General features: G+C 37.8%; 4 protein-coding genes and 2 pseudogenes across 7 annotated transcripts; 5 read left to right on the forward strand and 1 right to left on the reverse strand.

Moving 5' to 3' along the window:
* Nucleotides 1-226: 226 nt before the first annotated feature.
* Nucleotides 227-4,631, forward strand: LUT2 (Lycopene beta/epsilon cyclase protein). The gene is made up of 11 exons (XM_008244160.3): nucleotides 227-958; nucleotides 1,073-1,244; nucleotides 1,355-1,493; nucleotides 1,715-1,825; nucleotides 1,959-2,061; nucleotides 2,345-2,488; nucleotides 2,566-2,673; nucleotides 2,868-2,964; nucleotides 3,052-3,180; nucleotides 3,990-4,122; nucleotides 4,251-4,631. The coding sequence occupies exons 1-11, from the start codon at nucleotides 674-676 to the stop codon at nucleotides 4,414-4,416; spliced, it is 1,587 nt and encodes a 528-aa protein (XP_008242382.2). The 5' UTR covers nucleotides 227-673; the 3' UTR covers nucleotides 4,417-4,631.
* A 1,376-nt stretch (nucleotides 4,632-6,007) lies between these two features.
* On the forward strand, nucleotides 6,008-8,066 carry LOC103340716 (UDP-glycosyltransferase 91C1 pseudogene; annotated as a pseudogene). Its single transcript, XR_016122622.1, has one exon. The product of XR_016122622.1 is annotated as a UDP-glycosyltransferase 91C1 pseudogene (transcript).
* A 765-nt stretch (nucleotides 8,067-8,831) lies between these two features.
* Nucleotides 8,832-12,382, forward strand: LOC107880066 (lycopene epsilon cyclase, chloroplastic-like). Its single transcript, XM_089042680.1, is given in 11 exon segments — nucleotides 8,832-8,852; nucleotides 9,114-9,307; nucleotides 9,529-9,639; nucleotides 9,773-9,875; nucleotides 10,159-10,302; nucleotides 10,380-10,487; nucleotides 10,682-10,778; nucleotides 10,866-10,994; nucleotides 11,771-11,903; nucleotides 12,032-12,120; nucleotides 12,123-12,382. Coding segments are annotated over 11 exon segments (1,203 nt in total). The 3' UTR covers nucleotides 12,197-12,382.
* A 1,485-nt stretch (nucleotides 12,383-13,867) lies between these two features.
* On the forward strand, nucleotides 13,868-15,657 carry LOC103340530 (UDP-glycosyltransferase 91C1 pseudogene; annotated as a pseudogene). Its single transcript, XR_016122623.1, has one exon. The product of XR_016122623.1 is annotated as a UDP-glycosyltransferase 91C1 pseudogene (transcript).
* Nucleotides 15,658-17,212: 1,555 nt separating this feature from the next.
* On the forward strand, nucleotides 17,213-21,091 carry LOC103340531 (U-box domain-containing protein kinase family protein). 2 transcript variants are annotated; one of them, XM_008243949.3, is made up of 9 exons: nucleotides 17,213-17,411; nucleotides 17,740-17,861; nucleotides 17,976-18,091; nucleotides 18,344-18,465; nucleotides 18,535-18,830; nucleotides 18,957-19,058; nucleotides 19,255-19,683; nucleotides 19,855-20,604; nucleotides 20,690-21,091. In XM_008243949.3, exons 1-9 carry the CDS (start codon nucleotides 17,267-17,269, stop codon nucleotides 20,882-20,884), a joined length of 2,277 nt encoding a protein of 758 aa, XP_008242171.2. In that variant the 5' UTR covers nucleotides 17,213-17,266; the 3' UTR covers nucleotides 20,885-21,091. The 2 variants fall into 2 exon arrangements, with proteins under 2 accessions (XP_008242171.2, XP_008242172.2); XM_008243950.3 differs by having other exon boundaries at nucleotides 17,274-17,411; nucleotides 17,743-17,861.
* Nucleotides 21,092-21,472: 381 nt separating this feature from the next.
* LOC103340532 (Lactoylglutathione lyase / glyoxalase I family protein) lies at nucleotides 21,473-23,122 on the reverse strand. Its single transcript, XM_089042200.1, has 5 exons — nucleotides 22,936-23,122; nucleotides 22,643-22,811; nucleotides 22,198-22,281; nucleotides 21,905-22,108; nucleotides 21,473-21,791 (listed from the first exon to the last, which is right to left on the reverse strand). Exons 1-5 carry the CDS (start codon nucleotides 22,999-23,001, stop codon nucleotides 21,697-21,699), a joined length of 618 nt encoding a protein of 205 aa, XP_088898326.1. The 5' UTR covers nucleotides 23,002-23,122; the 3' UTR covers nucleotides 21,473-21,696.
* Between the last annotated feature and the right edge of the window lie 3,705 nt (nucleotides 23,123-26,827).

The following is a 26,827-nucleotide window of genomic DNA, read 5'->3' on the forward strand; positions in this document are numbered from 1 at the left end:
TATGTGTTTTTTTTTTTGTCCCTTGTAATATGATTCGGATCTTTATTGCATTGCACATGAGCTTGAACAGTATCGGAAAATGTTTACATTGTCGGAAGATGTTTGAAGACGTTAAGTTAATAAATCATGATTAGATTAACATGAACATATGGTTTACAATAAGTAGTGGAGAAATCATGATTAGACTTACAACAGTTTCATAAAAAGGGGAGCCATTCGTTTTACATGAGCAGTGTAGCCTACGCATACCCACACAAATTCAGACATCTCCAAAACGGCAGCTAAGAAAGGAACACAGCTCGTCTTGATAAGGGAACTTTTTCCAAAGCGTGAGCTAATAGGAACTGCCCACGTGGCAGAATTCGGATGACTGTCTTAACGAGTAGCAAATTAAAACGCACCATATAACTCCCTTCCCTATCTCTAACGTCCCAGAGAAACCCAGCGGTCAGTGACTCAGTGACTCAGTGACAGGACTCGAAGCTCGCTCAGACTCAGAGAAGCATTCGTTGATATTTTCACCCAGAAAAATCTACATTTCTGAAATACCATTTTGCTCTCTCTCTCAAAGACTCAAACTGTTTGAACCAAAATTGAGAATAAAACAGTCCCAATGCAAGGCTCTGAGTTGTGAACCGTTTGAGACGTAGAGGAAGAGAGAGAAGCCGGTCTCATGGACTGCGTTGCGGCAATGACGGTGTCGTTTTTCCCGACTTGGAGGTCGAAAAGAAGAGGGCTGCCAAGTAAAAAGGACGCTCCTTTCTTTGGCTACGGCTTGTACAAGAAGCATTCTCTGCAAGTGAAAGCAAGTGCCGGAAGTGGAGGGGGTGTGGGTGTGGCTGTCAAACAAGGCTTTGCGGATGAAGAAGATTATATAAAGGCTGGCGGGTCTGAGTTACTTTTCGTTCAAATGCAGCAGAACAAGGCCATGGAAGAGCAGTCCAAGCTCTCTGACAAGGTTAACTCTCTCTCTCTCTGCCTGTATGGTTTTTGTTAGTCTTTGTATTTGAGTATGCATGAAACCCAAAACCCAAAACCCAATTTCTTGATGCTGTTATTTATTAATTTGCAGCTACCGCCAATATCTGTAGGAGATAATATACTGGATTTGGTGGTGATTGGTTGTGGTCCAGCAGGTCTTGCTCTGGCTGCAGAGTCAGCCAAGTTAGGATTGAAAGTTGGGCTTATTGGCCCTGACCTCCCTTTTACAAATAACTATGGTGTTTGGGAGGATGAATTCAAAGGTATTTACTTTATTATCTGTCTTGTTAAGTGCATTATCCACTACCCAATTTAAAGCACTCCACCAAACTGTGATCACATTTTAAATTTGCTTCAATTTTTATATTTTCAGATCTTGGATTTGAAGGGTGTATTGAGCATGTTTGGCAGGACACCATTGTATATCTTGATGATGATTCTGACCCCATTCTGATTGGTCGTGCTTATGGACGCGTTTGTCGAACCAAACTACATGAGGAGCTTTTAAGAATGTAATTAGAACTCTATTCTACATTTGTAATTAATTTATGCTTGTATAACCGCACCTCAGAGATAGAGGGAAGATCCATGTCACACTGGTAATCAGCTGCCACTAACCAGTTACCTTGAAAACGGATGATTCTCTGGTCTTTGTCTAGTTCGTGAGCTGCTTTCTTAAGTGCTGACAAAACTGTAATTCTCTGTAGATTCATAATTCTATTAATTTTCTTAGGTGTGTGGAGTCAGGTGTTTCATACCTCAATTCAAGGGTGAAAAGTATTGTTGAAGCTAGCAATGGCCATAGTCTTGTAGCCTGTGACCGCGATACCATAGTTCCCTGCAGGTATGATGGAATAATTCTTCAATGTAGATTATTGGTGATGGTGTTCATGAAGACTATGTTTCTTTTTTTCTTTTTTCTTTTTCGATTCCACTTCTATCATACCTTGTTTCAAACTTCTAACATGGTATTATAGGCTTGCTACTGTTGCATCAGGAGCTGCCTCAGGGAAGCTTTTGCAATATGAGGTCGGTGGTCCAAAGGTGTCTGTTCAAACAGCTTATGGTGTGGAGGTTGAGGTAGGAACTATATTTGCAATCAGTAATAAATTAATGTTGTTGCTTAGGAAAAGAACAAAAAAGTAATATATAATACCCACTGTGGTTCTTTTGTATGCCAGAGTTTGTTGTTACTAGGTTTTGTTGCAATTCATAATATATCTTATATTGAATCCACACCATCTCCCCCCCACCCATAAAAAAAAGAAAAAATAATTGCCCTGTGCTCTGGTTTGACTAATTCCTATTGGGCAGATAATTTGTGATGACTGACTACTGTGTCCATTCTGTCTTACAATTTCAGGTGGAAAACAATCCATACGATCCCAACCTAATGGTTTTCATGGACTACAGAGACTACACAAAGCAAAAAGTTTCATCTTTAGAAGCAGAATATCCAACATTTCTTTATGCCATGCCAATGTCCCCAACAAGATTTTTCTTTGAGGTTTGCTTGATGTACATCAGTTTGTCTGTTACATTACTTGATTCCTGTACAAAAAATTAAGAGAAAGTGATTTGCAGGAAACTTGCTTGGCTTCTAAAGAGGCCATGCCTTTTGATTTACTGAAGAAAAAGCTCTTGTCAAGGTTAAAGACAATGGGAATCCGTATTATAAAAACTTACGAAGAGGTAATTTTTATGACAGACTGCAATGCTTACCATTTTTTATATGTATTCTGAAAATATGTCCGAACTATGCTTCATGCCCATACCATGTAGGGGAACAATCACTTGTTTAATTTGAAAGTTTCATCACAGTAATGAGGAGATTTTTCTAGCTTACTTTCATAATTCAAGGCAAAATTTTGCTGCAATTTATGTAGGAATGGTCTTGGATTCCAGTTGGTGGGTCCTTACCAAATACTGAGCAAAAGAACCTAGCATTTGGTGCTGCCGCTTGTATGGTACATCCAGCCACGGGTAATATTTAAACCAAATAAATTAATAAGAGCAGTTTCCCCAATTGTTCAGTCTACTGATGCCTATAATTTTACCGTCATCAAGCAGGGTATTCAGTTGTGAGGTCTTTGTCAGAGGCTCCAAAATATGCTTCCGTGATTGCAACTATTTTGAAGCCGGGTCATTATAAGGCCATTCCCGGCCGTCAAATAAGTAATGAGAACATCTCGATGCAAGGTAAGTGTTGGTTTGGTTTGTTTAGAATAGCTACCTGCATCATACATTCCATAAGAATTAAAAACATGGATAATGAGTGTTTCAGACATTTCCATACTTTGAGAGATAACTATACTGTCATGAAATATTTTTTTCAAAAAGTTTGAAGGCTTGGTATCCTTTGGACCTCATTCTCGAAGTTTCAAGTTTAGCTTTTGAAAGATAATTAGCTTGAAGAGGAAGATCGTCTATCTCTTTCTACATGTTGTTTTGATTGAGAAGAGGAAATCTCTCTAACAACTTCTCTTACTGATTTTCTCCATAGTGTAGTTTACATAGTTTGTAAACTTGCAGTCACAGTCGGTGTTGTTTAGCTTATTTTCTATATTTTGTATGTATAAGAGGTAGATAAAATATTCCTCTAAGTCACATAAACAAAATAACTAAAATACTTTTTTGATAGGACTTGCAAGATTTTTTATTTTTATTTTATAGGACTTGCAAGAATTATGCGTTGCGAGGTTTATATACGGTGCTGGCTCATTCCCCACTTAAAGTTTTATTTGCAAGGTGCAGGGTGGACTGGACCTATGTGTTTCTCTCTGTGAACATCTATCTGTCTCTCCATTTTAACTTTATATAATTACAAATCATTTGAATAATTTCATGCTTGCTTTAATGTTCCTGCTTATCTAGCATACTACTCTTTAGTAAATTTCGTTCCAAAAACATTCATGTCGTTACGGGAATATGTCTTTAGAGTATCTTCTAATATTTAAGATCATTTGTAAAATGAATTACATTTGATTCAATATAACTTTTCCTTGCAGCATGGAACACCCTCTGGCCACAAGAAAGGAAGCGCCAAAGAGCATTCTTTCTTTTTGGACTAGCACTTATTCTGCAACTGGACATTGAGGACATCAGGACATTCTTTCATACTTTCTTCCGCTTGCCCACCTGGTGTGATCAGTTTTCTATATCTTGTGCATAAGTTGAACTAAATCTACAAATATATAGCTGTCTTAGTTCATGAACTAAGCTTGAACAGATGCAACAAAAAAGATTGATGGTTGCGCTTCCATTTGCAGGATGTGGCAGGGTTTCCTTGGCTCCACTTTGTCCTCAGCTGATCTAATGCTTTTTGCCGTGTACATGTTTGTTATAGCACCAAATAATTTGAGAAAGGGCCTCATCAGACATCTACTTTCTGATCCTACTGGAGCCACTATGATAAGAACCTATCTCACCCTATAGCCTGTCTGTGTGCCCTTCAATTCCTTCCCTTAGCAGCCCTACATAAGAACACAGTTTAGAATTAATACACTAGAGATCCCACCCCACTTTTGGAAGTCACTTCCTTTTTGTGTAAATAATACAAATACTCTTCCCTCTGCTACCGTTTAGAAGATCAAAGATGTGATTAACAATTGTAGTAAATAAATGCGGTTTGATGTAGCATCATTCAATTATATGCTTGCCCACAAATTCAAGGACTTCATTCCTGTAATTATCAGTTTGTTTCTTGATTGTTTATATGCTAGCTCTTGTCCAACATCTTCCAATGACTAAAAGTTCAAGAAACCAATGAGCAATTTCAATGCTAAAAGTGCTCTTTAGACTTTGGGTTGCCTTCGTCCAATTAATATGGTCAGGTTGTATTAAAATTAAGAGCATCAAATCTGGTAATTAACAATTGAAAGAATCAGCACTCAGGCCTTGAGGGTTAAAAAAGCATGATGTCGATCTATCTACCCGTGTTTTTGTAGTAATTTGTGGGCATCGAGCAATTTCAATGGTTCCTTGTAAAGTTAATTTTGTTTAATATAACACAAGCATATACACTTTATGATGCTCCCTTGTGCGAAAAGTATTCCTTTCCGGTATCATATAATAATTTCTCGTATTTACAACTGGAAACACTAGCACCAGATTCTCTGTGTTCTAGATGAGGATTCGTAATTCGTAATTCGATAGATAAATTATAGAGTTGTCTCTGAATAGGGTTGCAAATCTTTGTTTAAATTAATCAAGCCCAATAATTTGGAATATCTTCGGTAAATTTATTATGTAAGTTGATAACAATTATAGTGTACAGAACATGTACTTGGCAGACGTAGAACCTAAGGTAACTTTCAAGTAGTTGATCAAAGAATCCTTTGCATTTTTTGTCAACTGATTGGCGTGGCACTTTCCAATGGAACATTTTGAATACGATGGATTGATGCCCTAAATTAATCTTCTTATATACCTTAACCCTAGAAACCCTTATGTTTTGCACATAACCATATTTCAATCTGCAGCTTTCTTAAATTGCTTGCAGTAAGTTTGTAATTGAGCAAAAGTGAAGAAGCACACACATAGAAAGGTTTGTAAAGAAAGAAGGTGACAGAAGAAAGAGAGCACACATGGTTCTTTTCTTGCATGAACCGTCATGTTGGAAGCTATATGCGCTCTCTCTCTATCTGTCACCCTCTCTCTCTCTTTCTCAACTGCATACATACAAGAGAAATAGAACTATCTCAATTTAACTATTTGCATCTTCTTCTTCTTCTTTGTACTGTTGCATGTTCTACTATTGTGGCAACATTATTGTTATTCCATAAAATGCATGTAAATTAACATCCAAATATTAATTGGACTTCGGATTGTACCACTAATCAGGCTCCTTTTGTCATCCAAAAAAAGGGTATGTTAATCCTGATTATATGTGATCACTTATAACTATACATGTTAAGTAATTTAATAGTCAACGGGACATTGACTTGCAGATCAGTAGTCTCAGGTTTGAATTCTCATGTTATATTGACAATGTGCGCATGAGACAACTTCCTCTCTAATATCGCTTATGTCAATATAGTTTCTTAGCTGTGAAAATTAATTTGAACACGTAAAATTAAGTTTACAACTCGTTTGGTACTTCCATTTACCATTAGACCACACATAATAATCAATCACTCGTTGTTCACGTGATCATTGCGTGTTAGGCAAATCCCAAAGGATCTCAGCTAGGACTATACCCCTTCAATTATTCACCATAAACAATCAAGATTATAATTACTTCACAATAAAAGCTACTTGCTACACTATAAGCTCCTTGATTACATATATCTCAGCTCTTATCACAGACAGTGGCCGTGTTCATTCAAACAAACATGGACAACAAAGATAATCAGAAGCTTCACATCGCCATGTTCCCATGGCTAGCCTATGGCCACATAATGCCATTTCTCGAAGTCTCCAAGTTCTTAGCTCAAAAGGGTCACCGAGTCTCCTTCATCTCCACCCCCAAAAACATCCAGCGCCTCCCCAAATCATCCCTATCCCCTCTCATAACTTTTGTCGAGCTTCCTCTGCCGGCCATTGAAGGCTTGCCACAATCCACAGAGTCCACCTCCGAGCTACCAATTCACAAAGTCCCTTACCTCAAAAAAGCCTACGACTTGCTCCAGCCTCCACTCGCGCATTTCCTCCAACACTCGGACGTCAACTGGGTCATCCACGACTTCATTTGCCATTGGCTACCCCGAGTCGCGACTCAGCTCGGAATCAACTCGGTTTACTTCAACATCTCCAATGCCACTTCATTGGCTTTCTTTGGCCCTCCCTCTGAGCTACGCGGAGGTCAACGCCAGCGGCCGGAGGAATTCACGGTTGTGCCGAAATGGGTTGACTTTCCTTCTAATGTTGCTTTTAAGCTCCATGAGATGGTCAGCCACTGGGACTGCATGGACGATGAGGTCTCCGATTTTCAGAGGCTCGCGGATGCGATTCAATATTGTGACTTGGTGACCATGAGGAGCTCTCACGAGTTCGAATCCGACTCAGTGAGTTTACTCAGGAAACTGTACGGTAAACCCGTTGTTCCACTCGGGTTGTTGTCACCCAGCTCAGTGCCATGTCAGCACGGTGGCGCTGAAGATCAGGTGGATGAGAAGTGGGAAGTGTTGAGAGAGTGGCTCGACAATAAGAAAGAGAAATCAGTGATTTACATCGCACTCGGTACTGAGGTGACTCTGAGTCAAGAGTTGATGCACGAGTTAGCTCATGGGATAGAGAAATCCGGGTTGCCTTTTATTTGGGTGATCAACAATCGCCCATTAGTGGAAGGTATGTTGGGTGCGGATATTATTCCTCCCGGGTTTGAAACCCGGGTGGATAACCGCGGTTTGGTGTGGAGGGGTTGGGCCCCTCAACTTAAGATGTTGGGTCACCCGTCTGTTGGGGGTTTCTTAACTCACTGTGGTTGGAGTTCGGTTATTGAGGCACTCGGGTTTGGAAGGGTGCTTATTTTGTTTTCCGGGGCAAATTCGGATCAAGGGTTGATTGCGAGATTGTTGCACGGGAAACAGGTCGGGTTGGAGATACCGAGAGACGAGCAAGATGGGTCATTTACGAGTGACTCAGTGGCTGAATTGACCCGCCGAGTGATGGTTGACGAAGAAGGTGAGTCACTCAGGTCAAATGCATGGGCCATGAAGGAGATTTTCGGCAACAAAGAGCTGAACAACAAGTGCTTGGACGAGTTCACTCGGTTCCTTGAAACATGGCCAGCTTCAACCTAATCACTCTGCACAATCAATGCCTTGGGGCCTCTTGTCAGAAATTGTGCTTAAGATGCTTGCCTTTTATTTATTTCGTTTTTCTTCTTTGTCCACAATAATAAAGGCATTGCAGTTGGATGTGGTCATATGATCATCCAAAGAAAAAAGTTGTGGTTTATATTAATTTCCCAGACAGCTGAATCTTTGTGAAACTAACTTGTTGAATGTCGTTTCTTCATCTTGATTTTTTCTTGAGTAAACAGTTGTGCTAAGCATGATTGCAAACAGCCAGATTAGTGCAGATATTACTTTACAAAATATCACATGCAATCATTTGGTAACAGATTTAAGATTTTTTTCGAATCAAGTAGTCCTTTCTCACATTTCTGACCATAATGGCAGAAGGCCCTATGACAAAAATAAACCAGTCCTAAGGGATTGATCACCCTATGAGGCATTTTAAACTTTGTCCTAGACTAATAAAATGACTTGCAATAATTGGTAACTGATGAGGTTTTTATCAAGTAAAGTCTTGTACCTATTAATTTTACCATATATTTTTAGAATTAAAATAATTTTAAAAAATGCTTTGATCCTCGTTTTCACCTTGAATATGTAGTTAAACATAGAATTAAATCGGTGGATGGTTAAGAAATGTCATAACCGATCCAATTAGATCCAGCATAATCAGAAAACCCTAACCGCTCTCTCCCTCTATGAGTCCTAAAAGAAAATTCCATAGAGGGGGGAGAAGGAAGAAGCGTCACTGTCCCTCCTCCCCCTCCTTTATTCTCGTCTTTTCCTTTTAGGTTAGTGAATAAGTGCACTAGAGCATTTTGAATAAAAAAAGTCTCTTGTGGTAGTTTTTTCTAAGCCATGGTTAGATTGAAGTTCCCCATCATCCTTTTTAGTCTATGTTCTCAGTCAAATCTTACTCCCAAAACCTGCTCCTCGGCGCCGCTCATGTTCTTTAAATTTGATTCTACATCATCTTTGACGGATGTTGCTGCAAATCACCCAATTGTTCTTTAGCAAAGTTATTGTTTTCGTTTATTTGTTCACTCTTATGCGCAGTAGATCGCGAAATCATATTTTCCCATATCCCAGGCGGTGGTGGGTGTGGCCACAATGACGCTTCTTCAAGTGGTGGTGATAGGGTTCGTTTAGGCTCATTGGTTGATTTAGGGTTTTGGTTATTTTGGTTTTATGGGTTTTGTTTGGACTTATGGCTAATTGTGGTGATGTGGGCTAGTAGTTTAGTGCGGTTTTTGTCCGTGTTAATTTTTTTTTTAGCATGTTAGTTTGTTGCCCTATTGAGATTGATATTTTAGATGTCTTGTTGATGTCTTTGATTATACCGTTGAAGTTTATCTGTCTTGTTAAGTGCTTTATCAACTACCCAATTTAAAGCACTCCACCAAACTGTGTTCACATTTTAAATTTGCTTCAATTTTTACATTTTCAGATCTTGGATTTGAAGGGTGTATTGAGCATGTTTGGCAGGACACCATTGTATATCTTGATGATGATTCTGACCCCATTCTGATTGGTCGTGCTTATGGACGCGTTTGTCGAACCAAACTACATGAGGAGCTTTTAAGAATGTAATTAGAACTCTATTCTACATTTGTAATTAATTTATGCTTGTATAACCGCACCTCAGAGATAGAGGGAAGATCCATGTCACACTGGTAATCGGCTGCCACTAACCAGTTACCTTGAAAACGGATGATTCTCTGGTCTTTGTCTAGTTCGTGAGCTGCTTTCTTAAGTGCTGACAAAACTGTAATTCTCTGTAGATTCATAATTCTATTAATTTTCTTAGGTGTGTGGAGTCAGGTGTTTCATACCTCAATTCAAGGGTGAAAAGTATTGTTGAAGCTAGCAATGGCCATAGTCTTGTAGCCTGTGACCGCGATACCATAGTTCCCTGCAGGTATGATGGAATAATTCTTCAATGTAGATTATTGGTGATGGTGTTCATGAAGACTATGTTTCTTTTTTTCTTTTTTCTTTTTCGATTCCACTTCTATCATACCTTGTTTCAAACTTCTAACATGGTATTATAGGCTTGCTACTGTTGCATCAGGAGCTGCCTCAGGGAAGCTTTTGCAATATGAGGTCGGTGGTCCAAAGGTGTCTGTTCAAACAGCTTATGGTGTGGAGGTTGAGGTAGGAACTATATTTGCAATCAGTAATAAATTAATGTTGTTGCTTAGGAAAAGAACAAAAAAGTAATATATAATACCCACTGTGGTTCTTTTGTATGCCAGAGTTTGTTGTTACTAGGTTTTGTTGCAATTCATAATATATCTTATATTGAATCCACACCATCTCCCCCCCACCCATAAAAAAAAGAAAAAATAATTGCCCTGTGCTCTGGTTTGACTAATTCCTATTGGGCAGATAATTTGTGATGACTGACTACTGTGTCCATTCTGTCTTACAATTTCAGGTGGAAAACAATCCATACGATCCCAACCTAATGGTTTTCATGGACTACAGAGACTACACAAAGCAAAAAGTTTCATCTTTAGAAGCAGAATATCCAACATTTCTTTATGCCATGCCAATGTCCCCAACAAGATTTTTCTTTGAGGTTTGCTTGATGTACATCAGTTTGTCTGTTACATTACTTGATTCCTGTACAAAAAATTAAGAGAAAGTGATTTGCAGGAAACTTGCTTGGCTTCTAAAGAGGCCATGCCTTTTGATTTACTGAAGAAAAAGCTCTTGTCAAGGTTAAAGACAATGGGAATCCGTATTATAAAAACTTACGAAGAGGTAATTTTTATGACAGACTGCAATGCTTACCATTTTTTATATGTATTCTGAAAATATGTCCGAACTATGCTTCATGCCCATGCCATGTAGGGGAACAATCACTTGTTTAATTTGAAAGTTTCATCACAGTAATGAGGAGATTTTTCTAGCTTACTTTCATAATTCAAGGCAAAATTTTGCTGCAATTTATGTAGGAATGGTCTTGGATTCCAGTTGGTGGGTCCTTACCAAATACTGAGCAAAAGAACCTAGCATTTGGTGCTGCCGCTTGTATGGTACATCCAGCCACAGGTAATATTTAAACCAAATAAATTAATAAGAGCAGTTTCCCCAATTGTTCAGTCTACTGATGCCTATAATTTTACCGTCATCAAGCAGGGTATTCAGTTGTGAGGTCTTTGTCAGAGGCTCCAAAATATGCTTCCGTGATTGCAACTATTTTGAAGCCGGGTCATTATAAGGCCATTCCCGGCCGTCAAATAAGTAATGAGAACATCTCGATGCAAGGTAAGTGTTGGTTTGGTTTGTTTAGAATAGCTACCTGCATCATACATTCCATAAGAATTAAAAACATGGATAATGAGTGTTTCAGACATTTCCATACTTTGAGAGATAACTATACTGTCATGAAATATTTTTTTCAAACAGTTTGAAGGCTTGGTATCCTTTGGACCTCATTCTCGAAGTTTCAAGTTTAGCTTTTGAAAGATAATTAGCTTGAAGAGGAAGCTCGTCTATCTCTTTCTACATGTTGTCACTTCTCTTACTGATTTTCTCCATAGTGTAGTTTACATAGTCTGTAAACTTGCAGTCACAGTCGGTGTTGTTTAGCTTATTTTCTATATTTTGTATGTATAAGAGGTAGATAAAATATTCCTCTAAGTCACACAAACAAAATAACTAAAATACTTTTTTGATAGGACTTGCAAGAATTTTTTTTATTTATAGGACTTGCAAGAATTATGCGTTGCGAGGTTTATATACGGTGTTGGCTCATTCCCCACTTAAAGTTTTATTTGCAAGGTGCAGGGTGGACTGGACCTATGTGTTTCTCTCTGTGAACATCTATCTGTCTCTCCATTTTAACTTTATACAATTACAAATCATTTGAATAATTTCATGCTTGCTTTAATGTTCCTGCTTATCTAGCATACTACTCTTTAGTAAATTTCGTTCCAAAAACATTCATGTCGTTACTGGAATATGTCTTTAGAGTATCTTCTAATATTTAAGATCATTTGTAAAATGCATTACATTTGATTCAATATAACATTTCCTTGCAGCATGGAACACCCTCTGGCCGCAAGAAAGGAAGCGCCAAAGAGCATTCTTTCTTTTTGGGCTAGCACTTATTCTGCAACTGGACATTGAGGACATCAGGACATTCTTTCATACTTTCTTCCGCTTGCCCACCTGGTGTGATCAGTTTTCTATATCTTGTGCATAAGTTGAACTAAATCTACAAATATAGAGCTGTCTTAGTTCATGAACTAAGCTTGAACAGATGCAACAAAAAAGATTGATGGTTGCGCTTCCATTTGCAGGATGTGGCAGGGTTTCCTTGGCTCCACTTTATCCTCAGCTGATCTCATGCTTTTTGCCGTGTACATGTTTGTTATAGCACCAAATAATTTGAGAAGGGCCTCATCAGACATCTACTTTCTGATCCTACTGGAGCCACTATGATAAGAACCTATCTCACCCTATAGCCTGCCTGTGCGCCTTTCAATTCCTTCCCTTAGCAGCCCTACATAAGAACATAGTTTAGAATTAATACACTAAGATCCCACCCCACTTTTGGAAGTCACTTCCTTTTTGTGTAAATAATACAAATACTCTTCCCTCTGCTACCATTTAGAATATCAAAGATGTGATTAACAATTGTAGTAAATAAATGTGGTTCGATGTAGCATCATTCAATTTTATGCTTGCCCAAAAATTCAAGGACTTCACTCCTGTAATTATCAGTTTCTTTCTTGATTGTCTAATTAGTAAGTTAATTAACCGGCCCGGGTTTAGGCATAATTAACTTGAAATGTCATCAAATTGTGAAATCCTGGTTCACAGCCATAGCTTGCTTGACTGATGGTCTAGGCTGTGTCTCTTGTCCAACATCTTCCAATGACTAAAAGTTCAAGAAACCAACGAGCAATTTCAATGCTAAAAGTGCTCTTTAGAATTTGGGTTGCCTTCGTCCAATTAATATGGTCAGGTTGTATTAAAATTAAGAGCACCAAATCTGGTAATTAAAAATTGAAAGAATCAGCACTCAGGCCTTGAGGGTTAAAAAAGCATGACGTCGAACTCTCTACCCATGTTTTTGTAGTAATTTGTGGGCATCGAGCAATTTCAATGGTTCCTTGTTAAGTTAATTTTGTTTAATATAACACAAGCATATACACTTTATGATGCTCCCTTGTGCGAAAAGTATTCCTTTCCGGTATCATATAATAATTTCTCGTATTTACAACTAGAAATACTAGCACCAGATTCTCTATGTGTTCTAGATGAGGATTCGTAATTCATAATTCGATAGATAAATTATAGAGTTGTCTCTGAATAGGGTTGCAAATCTTTGTTTAAATTAATCAAGCCCAGTAATTTGGAATATCTTTGGTAAATTTATTATGTAAGTTGATAACAATTATAGTGTACAGAACATGTACTTGGCAGACGTAGAACCTAAGGTAACTTTCAAGTAGTTGATCAAAGAATCCTTTGCATTTTTTGTCAACTGATTGGCGTGGCACTTTCCAATGGAACATTTTGAGTACGATGGATTGATGCCCTAAATTAATCTTCTTATATAAATTAACCCTAGAAACCCTTATGTTTTGCACATAACCATATTTCAATCTGCAGCTTTCTTAAATTGCTTGCAGTAAGTTTGTAATTGAGCAAAAGTGAAGAAGCACACACATAGAAAGGTTTGTAAAGAAAGAAGGTGACAGAAGAAAGAGAGCACACATGGTTCTTTTCTTGCATGAACCGTCATGTTGGAAGCTATATGCGCTCTCTCTCTATCTGTCACCCTCTCTCTCTATTTCTCAACTGCATACATACAAGATAAATAGAACTATCTCAATTTAACTATTTGCATCTTCTTCTTCTTCTTTGTACTGTTGCATGTTCTACTATTGTGGCAACATTATTGTTATTCCATAAAATGCATGTAAATTAACATCCAAATATTAATTGGACTTCGGATTGTACCACTAATCAGGCTCCTTTTGTCATCCAAAAAAAGGGTATGTTAATCCCGATTATATGTGATCACTTATAATTATACCTGTTAAGTAATTTAATAGTTAACGGGACATTGACTTGCAGATCAGTAGTCTCAGGTTTGAATTCTCATGTCATATTGACAATGTGCGCCAAAAGCTACTTGCTACACTATAAGCTCCTTAATTACATATATCTCAGCTCTTATCACAGACAGTGGCTGTTCATTCAAACAAACATGGACAACAAAGATAATCAGAAGCTTCACATCGCCATGTTCCCATGGCTAGCCTACGGCCACATAATGCCATTTCTCGAAGTCTCTAAGTTCTTAGCTCAAAAGGGTCACCGAGTCTCCTTCATCTCCACCCCCAAAAACATCCAGCGCCTCCCCAAATCATCCCAATCTCCTCTCATAACTTTTGTCGAGCTTCCTCTGCCGGCCATTGAAGGCTTGCCACAATGCACAGAGTCCACCTCCGAGCTACCAATTCACAAAGTCCCTTACCTCAAAAAAGCCTACGACTTGCTCCAGCCTCCACTCGCGCATTTCCTCCAACATTCGGACGTCAACTGGGTCATCCACGACTTCATTTGCCATTGGCTACCCCGAGTCGCGACTCAGCTCGGAATCAACTCGGTTTACTTCAACATCTTCAGTGCCACTACATTGGCTTTCCTTGGCCCTCCCTCTGAGCTACGCGGAGGTCAACGCCAGCGGCCGGAGGACTTCACGGTTGTGCCGAAATGGGTTGACTTTACTTCTAATGTTGCTTTTAAGCTCCATGAGATGGTCAGCCACTGGGACTGCATGGACAATGAGGTCTCCGATTTTCAGAGGTTCGCGGATGCGATTCAATATTGTAACTTGGTGACCACGAGGAGCACTCCCGAGTTCGAATCAGACTCAGTGAGTTTACTCAGGAAACTGTACGGTAAACCCGTTGTTCCACTCGGGTTGTTGCCACCCAGCTCAGTGCCATGTCAGCACGGTGGCGCTGATGATCAGGTGGATGAGAAGTGGGAAGTGTTGAGAGAGTGGCTCGACAATAAGAAAGAGAAATCAGTGATTTACATCGCACTCGGTACTGAGGTGACTCTGAGTCAAGAGTTGATTCACGAGTTAGCTCATGGGATAGAGAAATCCGGGTTGCCTTTTATTTGGGTGGTCAACAATCGCCCATTAGTGGAAGGCATGTTGGGTGCGGATATTATTCCTCCCGGGTTTGAAACCCGGGTGGATAACCGCGGTTTGGTGTGGAGGGGTTGGGCCCCTCAACTTAAGATATTGGGTCACCCGTCTATTGGGGGTTTCTTAACTCACTGTGGTTGGAGTTCGGTTATTGAGGCACTCGGGTTTGGAAGGGTGCTTATTTTGTTTTCCGGGGCAAATTCGGATCAAGGGTTGGTTGCGAGATTGTTGCACGGGAAACGGGTCGGGTTGGAGATACCGAGAGACGAGCAAGATGGGTCATTTACGAGTGACTCAGTGGCTGAATTGACTCGCCGAGTGATGGTTGACAAAGAAGGTGAGTCACTCAGGTCAAATGCATGGGCCATGAAGGATATTTTTGGCAACAAAGAGCTGAACAATAAGTGCTTGGACGAGTTCACTCGGTTCCTTGAAACATGGCCAGCTTCAACCTAATCACTCTGCACAATCAATGCCTTGGGGCCTCTTGTCAGAAATTGTGCTTAAGATGCTTGCCTTTTATTTATTTCGTTTTTCTTCTTTGTCCACAATAATAAAGGCATTGCAGTTGGATGTGGTCATATGATCATCCAAAGAAAAAAGTTGTGGTTTATATTAATTTCCCAGACAACTGAATCTTTGTGAAACTAACTTGTTGAATGTCGTTTCTTCATCTTGATTTTTTCTTGAGTAAACAGTTGTGCTAAGCATGATTGCAAACAGCCAGATTAGTGCAGATATTACTTTACAAAATATCACATGCAATCATTTGGTAACAGATTTAAGATTTTTTTCGAATCAAGTAGTCCTTTCTCACATTTCTGACCATAATGGCAGAAGGCCCTATGACAAAAATAAACCAGTCCTAAGGGATTGATCACCCTATGAGGCATTTTAAACTTTGTCCTAGACTAATAAAATGACTTGCAATAATTGGTAACTGATGAGGTTTTTATCAAGTAAAGTCTTGTACCTATTAATTTTACCATATATTTTTAGAATTAAAATAATTTTAAAAAATGCTTTGATCCTCGTTTTCACCTTGAATATGTAGTTAAACATAGAATTAAATCGGTGGATGGTTAAGAAATGTCATAACCGATCCAATTAGATCCAGCATAATCAGAAAACCCTAACCGCTCTCTCCCTCTATGAGTCCTAAAAGAAAATTCCATAGAGGGGGGAGAAGGAAGAAGCGTCACTGTCCCTCCTCCCCCTCCTTTATTCTCGTCTTTTCCTTTTAGGTTAGTGAATAAGTGCACTAGAGCATTTTGAATAAAAAAAAGTCTCTTGTGGTAGTTTTTTCTAAGCCATGGTTAGATTGAAGTTCCCCATCATCCTTTTTAGTCTATGTTCTCAGTCAAATCTTACTCCCAAAACCTGCTCCCGGGCGCCGCTCATGTTCTTTAAATTTGATTCTACATCATCTTTGACGGATGTTGCTGCAAATCACCCAATTGTTCTTTAGCAAAGTTATTGTTTTCGTTTATTTGTTCGCTCTTATGCGCAGGTAGATCGTTGGAAATCATATTTTTCCCATATCTGTTACGGATGAGGTGGTGGGTGTGGCCACATCGACGCTTCTTCAAGTGGTGGTGATAGGGTTCGTTTAGGCTCATTGGTTGATTTAGGATTTTGGTTTTATGGGTTTTGTTTGGACTTATGGCTAATTATGGTGATGTGGGCTAGTAGTTTAGTGCGGTTTTTGTCCGCATTAGTTTTTCTTTTAGCATGTTAGTTTGTTGCCCTCTTGAGATTGATATTTTAGATGTTTTGTTGATGTGTTTGATTGTATCGTTGAAGTTTATCTAATGAAGTTTCTATTTGATTTTTTTTTTAAAAAACATAGAATTAAATCGCCTCAGTTGGTTGAGCTCTTCACTTCCACCCATGCGGGGAGATGTTTGAAACGAAACCCAATGAATATTTGTGTAAATCCTTCTCCCCCAAACACTTGTACTTTAAAAAAAAAAAAAAACAGAATTAACTGTAGACCTGGGGCAGCCCAGTTGGTTTTCACACTTAAGTTTGTATCCTCCTCCTTTTAAATTAGACTATCATTTGTATGAAGAAGAAAAATAATAAAAGTAAACTGAACTTTTCTTGGACGTTAGGTGTAAAGAGCAAATTATATGGTGCATTTAGTGGATCCACCTATTTCATTGCTGCATGGGTGCAGCCCAATCTTGTCTAAGGCCCAATTCCAAGATTCCTCATATCTAAATGGAAAGCCCAATAAAAGTCAACCTTACGATAAGACTGCTATTTTAGTCAACGCTCCAAACTTCGGGGCTTCTCTTTTTAATGGCGAAATTGGCAATGAAGAAGCTGAGGCTGCTGGCAGTGCTCTGGTCTGGTGACGATGACGTCAGTGGCGGTGGCGGTTAAGGGCGGGAGCTCAGGAAGCCGGCGCGCTGTGAAGTGGGCTGTGGAGAATCTCATGCCCAAAGCTGATCGCTTCGTCTTAGTTCACGTCATCCCCAAAATCACTTCCATTCCAACTCCATGTATATATATATTCTTTCTCTGCTCTGCTTTGTTTAGTTGGTGCATAAAAAAAGTAGGGAAGTAAAAATTATGATTTTGGATTTTTCTTCTCTTTTCTTTTTAGTTTTCTCGAGAATCGAACAGAAGCTGCTTTCTCACCACGTTTTTTCGAGAAGTTAAGCTGAAATGGACAGAACCCATTAATGAGCAAGATACCAAACTAAAAAATTTATGAAATTTCTTAGCCATTGGAATGTACATTTAATCTCCATGGCCAAACAGAGCATAAGTGTCTCTCTTGTGAGTTACTTACTGATGTTTTGGGTGTTGGTGTTGTGGTTTCGGCAGCAGGAGATCACATCCCTGTCACAGAGCTGGATGCGAAGTTGGTGGCAACGTATGTGAAGGATATGAAAGAAAAGTTTGAGGAAGTTTTTGATCCATTTAAGAACAAATGCAAAACTAAAAAGGTGAGTTTGTTTTTTTGGTCTTCTGTATGAATTTAGCTATCTTCTGTTCAAATTTACAGTCTCAAAAGCCTAGAATGTGTGTTCATAGCTCATTATAAGTTATAACTTTTGTAGGTGGAAACATTGGTGTTAGAAGATGATGATCCTGCAACTGGGCTTCTAAGGTTCATATCCGAGTCGGGGATCAATTGTTTGGTGTTGGGTTCTTGCTCTTCAAATTACATAACCAGGTATGGGCCCAAAACTACTCATTTAATCTCCCATTATAACTTGTTACAACTTTTCTGTTGGGTAATCTTTTTAGATGAAATTACTTTTTTCGGCGGTGTTACTGTGAATTTGTAGCTACTACTTTATAAATGGATCCAATTGTCATTTCTTTTCTTGCTCTTTTTTATTTTTATATCTCATGTCTTGGATTAGATTGTGGCATTTTTCTAAAACATTTAAAAAGGCTAAGTTTCCCATGATAACTTGTTTAGGAAACTGAAGGGACCAGGGGTATCGCAACTTGTTCTTAGATGTGCTCCTCACACTTGTGATGTTTATGTCATTTCCAGACACAGAATCATCAAAAATTCAGATGGTTCCTCATCTGCTATTGGTATGTTACAAGTGAGTTTTTTAGTTGATACATATGTGATGTCCTTAATTGTTTATTTTCTCTCATCAGAGACAAGCTCGGCTAGCTGGATGTCTACTCAAGGAGACCATAAGAGAGGTTCAAGTGATATCAGTGAACATATATCTGGTGTTCGTTCTTTCCGTGTGGAATCCACAGCTCATGAAGCTTATGGAGCATCTCCAATGTCAGACCTTAGTTACCTAAGTTCTGAAGCATTTTCGCGTATGGGCTTTTCTGAAAATGCTAGTGTAGATCAGGAAACGAATCATCATAACTTGGGAGATAAGCTGGCGACTAGTTCTTTTCATCATCAAAGGTCCTCAGTTTCTTCAAACACTGGGCAGGTAAATTGCACTGAACATTTTTCTCAACTGCTGAATTCTGCTTTTAGAATTTTACAGATATACCTATCATCCCTAGATGATGCTTGGGTGAGTTTTTGAGTTTTGTTATGAACTTTTGTTGTTTAGTCATATATGCAAATGGAGGTAGAACAGTTGCGTCTGGAATTGCAGAATACTATTTCCATGTACAAACGAGCATGTGAAGAGCTGGTCCATGCCCAGAGCAAGGTGAGACGTTGATTATGAAGTGTTCTGCCAACATGTAAAAGTCAAGCAAATGGAAACAAATATTTCATTACTAACAGGATTTGTTCTCACTAAGTCTGAAAAGGCAAGTTTAATTTTTGACGTCTAAGTTAGCATTTTTCTTTTGCATGTTTTACTGATTGATCTCCCATATCGTCATTGTTGTTTATATTATCAGGTGCAATTACTTTCTTCTGAGTGCCTTGATGAAGCAAGAAGAGTGGATGCTGCCCTTGAAAGTGAGGAAACTTTGAGAAAAATTGCTGCTGAAGAGAAAGAAAAGCATTTGAAAGCCATGAAGGAGATTGAGGAGGCCAAAGTTTTGCTTGCTAAAGAGGTTTATGAGAGGCAAATTGCCGAGCTGAATGTTATGAAAGAGTCCTCAGAGAAAAATAAATTAGTAGATGCACTTTTCTCAAGGGACCGAAGGTACAGGAGATACAGTAGGAATGAAATAGAGGTAGCAACAAGTTTCTTCTCTGAGGCTAATGTGATTGGCGAAGGAGGATATGGAAAAGTTTACAAATGCAGTCTTGATCACACCCCGGTAGCTGCTAAGGTTCTTCGACCTGATGCAGTCAATAAGAGAGAGGAGTTTCTGAAAGAGGTATTTATGTTTTACACATAGTTGAGAACTGGTCAGTTAATTTGTTATGGCTGTTTCATGAACCTATTTAATTGTATTGGTCTAACGTTAGCGTCTTCCTGTAAATCATGAACAAAATATTGCTGCCAAATATCCTGAGTTCAGACTTGTTCTCTGCCAATTTTTCTTCAGGTTGAAATTCTTAGTCAGCTACACCATCCGAACATAGTTTTGCTGCTTGGAGCCTGTCCTGAGATCGGTTGCCTGGTCTATGAATACTTGGAAAATGGTAACTTGGAAGATTATATCTCCCAACGGAATGGAAAACCCTCACTCCCTTGGACTGTTCGGTTCCGCATAGTTTTTGAAATAGCTTGCGGGCTTGCATTCTTACACAGCTCCAAGGTGGAGCCTATTGTGCATCGAGATCTAAAACCGGGTAATATCTTACTAGACAGAAACTACATGAGCAAAATCGGGGATGTTGGGCTGGCTAAACTCATTTCAAACGTCGTCCCTGACAGCATCACTGAGTACAGAGAATCAATTCTTGCCGGGACACTCTTTTACATGGATCCGGAGTATCAGAGAACTGGCACAGTTCGTCCCAAATCAGATTTGTATGCTTTTGGGGTTATAATCCTCCAAGTATTGACAGCTCGCCATCCAAACCGGCTTATATTTATTGCAGAAAATGCAATGGCAAATGGCTCATTTGCAGACATTTTGGATGACTCTGTCACAGATTGGCCTCTTGCTGAAGCAAAGGAGTTGGCTCGAGTTGCGCTAAGATGTTCACAACTTAGATGCAGAGACAGACCAGATCTTGAAACTGAAGTTCTTCCAGTGCTCAAAAGACTGGTTGGTCTTGCAGATTCAAGTTTGAAGATTGACAGAAATCATGTCGATGCACCAAGCCACTACTTTTGTCCAATCCTTCAGGTAAAGCATTTGTTGGGCTTGCAGAGTTTACTTTCTATTTGAATTTTTGCATGCATCTCATATCTTGCTTCTCTCCACCATGCAGGAAATAATGGAAGATCCACACATCGCTGCAGATGGTTTTACGTATGAGTTTAGAGCAATCAAAGCATGGCTTGAGAAGCACAATGTGTCCCCAGTGACAAGGCTTAGACTTGAGCATTCTGTGTTAACTCCAAATCATACGTTACGTTCAGCAATACAGGAATGGAGGACACATGTGACATACCCAAGTACCTAAGTGGAAAGACCATGGACTTGTTCACCACTTCTTGCGAGCTTTTCAAACCAGAACCTACAAAATCTGGATTGAATTTGTGTTCTCTTTCTTGAAAATGTGCAGATGAAACCGAGCATTCGAAATCCTTGTACAAAACCATCAAGCAACTGTAAAAACAATCAAATTTACTCCAATTTCATATATGTTATTTTAATTGAGACATCAAAATCAGCAACAAAAAATAACTGAAATGTGAACCCAAAAAAAATAACCCTCTGAATGAATTGGGAAAAAAAAGAGTTAGGCGTTTTAAAAATTGGTTTTTAAGAAGAAGAACAATTAAACATTCCAATTTGATTGGGATATTACCAATTTGCCAACCATCAAATTTTCCTCACTATTTATGTTTCTTTTTTATTAATAAAATTTATGTTAGGAAATAAATATAGTGGAAGCCTGGAAGCATGCAAGGTAACTTTTCTTTTTTAAATTTATATTTTATATTTTCCATCTAAAAAAAAATGGCTAGCCTATTTGACACATAATTAGAGCATCTACAATCATGCTTTCCATTTTTTTAGTTATTTGGCTAAAAACACACAAAAGCTATTTTAGGAATTCTCTAAAATTTGAACTCCAATCATACTTCCTGGTTTAAGGAGTCATACAATTACTCGTTATAGTGGAGGCAATTACACCAGTAGCAACAATCTCTGTTTTAAATGTATAATTATCTGTATAAACTCTATAATTGCTATTCGCTCCTAAACATAATGGAACCATGAAAGCATTAATGTCCCAAGTTATGCTATGGATGTTGCAGCACTCAAGCTTCAGCTATCAACTTGTGTAAATTCCAGAGCATTTGCATCCGGGTCTCGTGTAAAAATAGCTGGCCTCCCAGACTTGCTAAGCGTGTAGGGAATACCTGCAGTAGCAAATCGCAATGTAAGCTACCCGGATTGCTCTTGAAAATCAACATCTGTTTGAGATATGATCATATATGAAATAACAACATCAGATGAGAAAATTAACACTTGCCAGCTTTGTCAAGGATTGCTTTCAGCTTAGCCACATCTCGGATTGCAATACAAGTATGACGATCGCGGCCTCCATGCTCAGGTCTTCCAGTTAAAGGATCAGGATTGGGAAGCTCCATAAGATGAATCATCTCAGAACCAACCCACAACCAAGCACCTCTATAGGGAAGCTTGTCATGAGGCCTAGCCTCATTTATCTCAAGACCTGTTTTTATCAAAGCATTGTTTTTCAATCCCAAAAGTTTTATACAGTCATGTACTTTTACAATGTATAATATATAAAAGGAGCAATACCAAGAAGATTCTGATAAAAGCTGAGCGACCTTTCCAGGTTTTCACACAGCAATCCAACATGGTGGACACTAACAACTCCAAAATCTGCATCAGTATCAGCATATAAACCAAGTAAGATTTCATGCCAGAGAGAAACAGAGAATGTATATGTACTATCAAAGAGAATCAAGTCTGCCATGGCCAACAGGCAACAAATCAAGCTTTTGGTTCCTTTTTTGCTCTTAATATTCCATAACATGGGGCATCTCTTCAACATCTCTCACAAACAAAAGTCCTTGAACCACAAACAACCATTAAAAATTATGTTTATTTCCAAACTTTTTTTTTTCTTCTCTGAGCTGAAATTTCCAAAGCTTTTTGTTTTTTGGAGCTGAAATTTCCATGACCCGACTTAGCAAGCAAGTCGTGGTAATCAAATGAAGTGAGTAAAGAATAAGAGAGTCACCATTTTTGTCCTGAACACTGACTGATTGTTTCTCAAGCACATCTCCTTCAACGGTCATCTTGGATTTTGTCACAAAACACCGCCCATGACGTCTAGAATTTCTCAGACCAGTTTGGTCAATTTTGGATGATGGGTTCGTTATTACAGTGCCGACCCTCATGCGATCTTCCTGCAATCAACAAATGGACCGACCCAAAATAAGAAAAGGAAAACAAAATTATAACGTTAAGAAAATTAAATCGAAATATCGGTGCTTGGAGGCCGCAAGACACAGCGGGAAATGATAAAATTACCTTGAGTTGCAGAGTAGCAGTGGGGGGTGTGATGAGAAGGGAAGCCATGGAAGAGCAGCTGCTCATCTGGGTTTATTGTCTGTTTGTTCTTTCTTGTGTTCTTTGTGAACCTTGAATCGCAAATTCACGATGGTTGGTTGGCCTTTGACCAGTCCGTACACTTCCTGGCTCGCAATGTTTTGCAGATATAATATAATAATGATAAAGAAATTTAAAATCCTCAGAAAAAACATGAGCCATTGCTTCGCGTTTTGGGCGACCATGCAATATTCAAAAAGATTTGGTGGAGATGTATCAAATTATTTCTCACACATTTACCCGCCAAAATAAATTGTTTTTCACATATGGTAACAGACGAGGTTACTTGTGAGAGTTAAAGATTTTGTTGTATTTGTAGTTTAGGCGCTCAGGCGTATGGTGTTCTATGCCTGATCTTTCTAGGCTTATGGTATTGTTTACCGTATTCACTCAGGCCATGTGTGGCTATGATGGGAGTTTTATTGTTGATGTCATTGCCAGTGAACTCCCCTTTATATGGATAACTTTTTGTGGTTACTGCGCTTTTGCATTTGTATCAACCCTAAATGAGTCTTTGTATCTGTTCTTGTACTGCCCTTTACAGCTAATGGCCTTGTGCCTAATTTATGAAGAAAAAAAAAATACAAAATTAGTGAAACACCCAATTCTAGACATGAAATTATAAATATACCCAACACTATTTAAAACATAGAAACACACCCAAAATAAACCCAAAAATCAACAATTGTATATTTTTTTGGTGTGTTTATAAATGGGTTTTGGGTATGTTTATAAAGTGTTTTGCATGTGGGGTTTTTTTTATAATTTCAGCCCCTATTTTGGGTGTATTAGTGAAACTCCCAAAAAAAAATTATAATGAAATTGTGTTTTTTAAACATTTACCTGCGAAAACTATCTAATGAATTCTTAATATTATATACTATTTGTTTATTAAGTATGAGTTATATGAGGTATGAAAGGATAATTTTGAGACCTAGAACTTTCACCAGTTGTCAAGTTTTGTAAAAATTGGTATAGATATAAGCAATTACAAAATATGTATGTTATAAGTACACATACACATACACTTGTAATTATTTACTTTTTGCCCGAACAACAGATTTATTTTAAGCACAATGACAAGTTCAACTACAAAAATGCTATACCATTAAAAAAAAAAAAACTTTAAAAAAATGCTGAAGTGGCAAGTTTATGAACTTGATAGTATGTGTATAATATAATATGAAAATAGGAGTCTAACCCTACGACAATGTAAGCAACAAAAACCATAATTTCTTTTGTTGGTCGAGACAAAAAAACAATAATTTTCTTTTTTTGACATTAATGAAAAAAAACTTTCATGTCACACTCCTTCGTCATTTACAATTTAACTCTAATATATATAATCATTTGTAAATTATACATATCACATAAACACAATAAATTTAAAATATAAAAAAACACGCGCACACTAACACATATACAGTAATGTTGCTAAGATAGAGTAAGATCACAAATGTTCTTGAGGCAGTTTAGGTCTACTTCTTGTGTTTGACTATAATCTCAGAGCTTGAAATATTGTCACTCACTCTTAAGCTAAACTTGCTATGGATCACTGGATTGTATTGATGATCATGTATGGGCTCAGGAGGCACCATAGCTTCCCTTCTCCAAAATGATGTTCATGCTTCTATTGATTAATTTTGAATAACATTGCATTGACTATTGAAAATATTAATAATAACAACAAGCGTTGGCTTTTTTCAACCACTTGATCAAATATGAAGACTCATGTGTATAGAAATGAGTTGACCTGCAAGTCAAGTTAATAAAACAATATGAGGGGATGACCACCAAAGAAGTCATCCTTACAAAAAAAAAAAAAAAGACAAATTGAAAATCATTAAGATATCTAGTTGCAACTAATTAAATCAATGAACATAGTACTTCAAGAAAGTAATTAAATTTCAATAATTTAATTGTGTGGTTACGGTTTATATTAATGAAATACAAGACGGAGTAGATCCTATCAAAAGTGCTCTCAGTATATATTCATATTTTATTTTATTTCCTAATATGAGCAATTAAATTATTTGGATATTTGTTTTAAATTTGGATTTTGATTGCGATGTTTATGTCGATATGTAGAATGTCAAACAATTTCTATTGCAAGTGTGATTCACGGCGCTGGTCTTCAAACTTGTACGTATATAATTAGGTAACTATCAATCAATAAATTTCAAAATGAAAACGTTGACCATTAATTTGCTGGTCAATCGGAAGCGATGGACCATTTTTAAACAAATGAAGTCAATACTACTATAAAAGCTAAGAAAGAAAAACATGTGCGACACGAGCAAATAAATTTACATGGTTAGAAACTTAGAACACAGTAATTGTCATTTTTGTGTGTGGGTATTTTAGTCATTGTAAATTTACCAAAATCTAATGGGATCATCTTAGGAAAAGGGATCTAGCCCAGTGAAAATGGTCTTGATTTACAGACCGGAGATCTCAGTTCGAACACCTATGACATCAGTTGTGTGTGTGTGTGTGTGTGTGTGTGTGTGAGAAACCCCCTAATATCTAGTTTAGACTATCACTTGTACTAATGGGATCAGCTTAAATAAAAGGAAAAGTGAGATGAGTGGTAGAGTTTCATTAAAAAGGATCAAAAATCCATTTTAGTATTTATTTGAGATCTTGTTTTAGATTGTTCACACAGCACAATAATAGAACACATAATTAAAAAGAGTAATGCCACTTTTATCACATTTGTATATCACATTTTCATATCATTTTAAATTAAAAAGTATCAATAAATCATAAAATAAAAGAAATGTTAAATTAATTTTAATTGATGTGGATGTTCACCTCATCCGCCACATAAAATTGTATGAAAATTTGGTACACAAATGTGATAAGAATAGCATTAAATACTAACAATGATTACACATGAAAACATAAAAAATAATAATAATAAAAAGTTAAAAAGTTAAAAAGGCAGCATTTACCTACAATTACGATAGTTGCACTTTTTGCCCCCTGATTTTTAATCAGGACACCGTTTTAGAGAACAGCTATGCTTGGGAGAGTTAGGTGTGTAAGTCCCGTTGTTTTGGTGGATGTTAATATCAATAAAATCATTATTATTTTTAGTTAGAATTAATTTGGATCATCTATATTTTTTATTTCCTTGTAAATTTTGTAGTATCTTTCTTAATTTAGAAGATTTTGGATTTTGGATTTTGAATTTTGTGTGTTAATAATAAATAAGGGGTGATCCTTGGATCTTAGCATCACTCTATAATTTCTATCATCCCACGTCTCTCATCCCTTCTACAATCATCATATTCACTTTTCTACTTCTCTCGAATTTATAATTTTTACTTGCCAAAGAAATGTGTTTCTTTTGTGAAGACGAGTGTTAGTTATACAACATTTCAGTTGGGTTATATCATGGAAGGGGCAAGTCAATACATCACACAGTTTGTGGGCTTGGCCAAACTGCAGTTGGCTCGAATTACCTTGAAGATCGGTGCCTCCTAAATGTCTACATACTTATTGGAATAGGAAATAATTATTTGATTCTTTTAATTGTAATTTCCCACCCAAGAAATATTCATAGAGCCGTTTTCACTTTAAGAGGGAATGAAGTTACTATTTTTCATCCCTTCTCCTCTTCCTCCACTTTCAGAGACAGAAGGTTTCCTCTATTTTGTCTTCATTTTGTTATGATTTTCCTCCAACCATCAAAGACGGCTACGTCTTGGCATCGAATCTCCACATGCATTTTGACGTCGGATCTCTACCACCATTCATTTTGCGATTTCTTTATGTTTGGAATAAGTTACAGAGACTTGTTGGGTGCTCT

Source organism: Prunus mume, linkage group LG8 (assembly GCF_029339155.1).
Source record: "Prunus mume cultivar Tortuosa linkage group LG8, ASM2933915v1, whole genome shotgun sequence".
Taxonomy (NCBI): Eukaryota; Viridiplantae; Streptophyta; class Magnoliopsida; order Rosales; family Rosaceae; genus Prunus; species Prunus mume.